Raw genomic sequence first — 1,953 nt, 5'->3', positions numbered from 1 at the left:
ATCAGGCAGAACGGTAGTCTAGCCATCGGTAGATCCTATTGAAAGATCATCGTCGAGCATGGATCGTGCTACTACGGCACAGGAAAGAGAATCGGCAACCAAAAACGTCATCCCTATGGGGAAATATTAGCCCGCGTGTCTTGAGACATGGGGGCAGATCATTCGACACGCGAGGATCCGGTCTGAACGGGCACAATCGGAACGACGATGGTTGAGCAAACGGCCAACTATTACCATTTTTCTTACGTGCGGCTAAGTCCTTTATGACGACGCCGCGATTATCTTCTCTGCCATTTCAAGCGGCGTCTCCGCCATCACGTCCATCTCACCGAAGATCTCGGTGCAAGGCTCCTTTTCCCAAATGGTGGTATAAGCTCCTTTGAAGCTGTTGCGATCAGCAATGGTCACGCAACCACTTGAGCACAATGTAAAAATAGCATAGCTTACCCTACCATCTTCGCGGCCGAGACGTCCCACATGTGCGCCGCTGCAAACCACTTCTCGCCGTCTCCGAGTGCTTCCAACACTGGCCTGTACGCCTTGGGGTCCGGCTTGCCAACTCCGCTTTCGTCACAGGACATGAGGTTCTGGTCGGGCATGTGAAGGCCTGCTGCCTTGAAGTAGCCTCCAACTCTTTTCTTGTCCCCCATTGTCAGGCCCCAGCACGTGAAGCCAGCAGCTCGCAGCTTGGCAAATGCCTCCGACACGCCTTCCCTCAGCGTGAGGCTATCATATGCATGTAAGATGGCTTTGAGGTCCTCTTCGCTTGCAAACTTTCGCGGTTCCTGTATGCCGGCCTGGTAGAGGACGCGGTAGAACAGTGCAGCCTGAATCTTCGACCAGACGGTGTATCGACCGGAAATCGAAAGATACGTGTACTCGCGCTCACAAGCTTCCATCCAGGCGAAGGCAAACAGCTGAGGCTTGATTCCCTCTCTGCGGAAGCCCTCCCCCAGACGTGCCTCTACCGCATCCAACCAAACATCGTATCCCACACACGTGCCGACAATGTCAAAAACGACATGCTTGCTAGACGGAGGCATTGGCGGTATAGGTGGTGATTGGCTCCGACGAAGCTGAAGAGGAGAAGAGTAAACTGCTGTATGGATCGTGAGATGCGTGCAGCAAATCAGCAAGTAAGCAAGTGTCGCTCTTCGAATCCGCTCGAGCAAGCTGCGGGGTACGCGTGGGCTTGCCGTCAACGGGTTGGGTGTTGGGTGGCTGGGTGGCTGGGTCCCGGTCTCCCCCACACCCATGCGCAGGGCCATGCAGGAGCCACCCCCGCCTTTGATCTGCCCCACCCTGGTAAGGCGCTGACACGTTTTCGGCTGATAGCCATGAGACGCGTGCATCAACCGTCCTCCCTGATGACAGTGCTCGATCGAATCTTCGATTGATGCGCATCCTTGGGTGTCTTTCGGGCGATGCCGGAGTCCAAGCTGAACCATCTCCCAACATGTTCGGGTACTTCTGCGAATGATTCACAAAGAAACCATCCTGATCCGTGCTCGGTCCTGCTGATAGGCACACTTAATCCGTACCGTCTGCTGGATTCTCGGCTGCATCTCAACGCCCAACGTCATTATGCAGGCGTGGGATGATGAGGAATAGCTGACTTGATCAATATCAGGGGACTAGAAAGTTTGGATAAACCAAGCTTGTCAGATGCCAAGTGTTGAATGCCGCTCTTGCAGCAAACTTCACCCCATTGTTCCGTGATGGCCCACGCAAGCTCCTTCGTTGCGTTGATGCCTCGATCAGGGAAGGAGAGATGTACTCGAAGGACGACGTTTGCTGCTGTTCTCTTGGGAGATGTCACATTAGTTGACTCAGCCAACTCCAGCGATAGGGAAGGCTTGCCTTGAGGCGCACAGAGGCTTGGTGTCTTGGCGTGGGTATGGTCGTATTTGCGCTCATGCATGGGTGGATCGGGAGGTTGGAGGACAGGGGAGT

General features: G+C 54.6%; 1 protein-coding gene across 1 annotated transcript; it reads right to left on the bottom strand.

The window, feature by feature from the left end:
• Positions 1-219: 219 nt before the first annotated feature.
• K452DRAFT_288091 (uncharacterized protein) lies at positions 220-1,121 on the bottom strand. The gene is made up of 2 exons (XM_033540588.1): positions 448-1,121; positions 220-385 (listed from the first exon to the last, which is right to left on the bottom strand). Exons 1-2 carry the CDS (start codon positions 1,041-1,043, stop codon positions 262-264), a joined length of 720 nt encoding a protein of 239 aa, XP_033397104.1. The 5' UTR covers positions 1,044-1,121; the 3' UTR covers positions 220-261.
• Positions 1,122-1,953: the final 832 nt, after the last annotated feature.

This window comes from Aplosporella prunicola, assembly GCF_010093885.1.
Source record: "Aplosporella prunicola CBS 121167 unplaced genomic scaffold K452scaffold_14, whole genome shotgun sequence".
Lineage (NCBI taxonomy): Eukaryota > Fungi > Ascomycota > Dothideomycetes > Botryosphaeriales > Aplosporellaceae > Aplosporella > Aplosporella prunicola.
The sequence above is the reverse complement of the archived record's forward strand: the minus strand, read 5'-3'. Positions and strand labels throughout refer to the sequence as shown.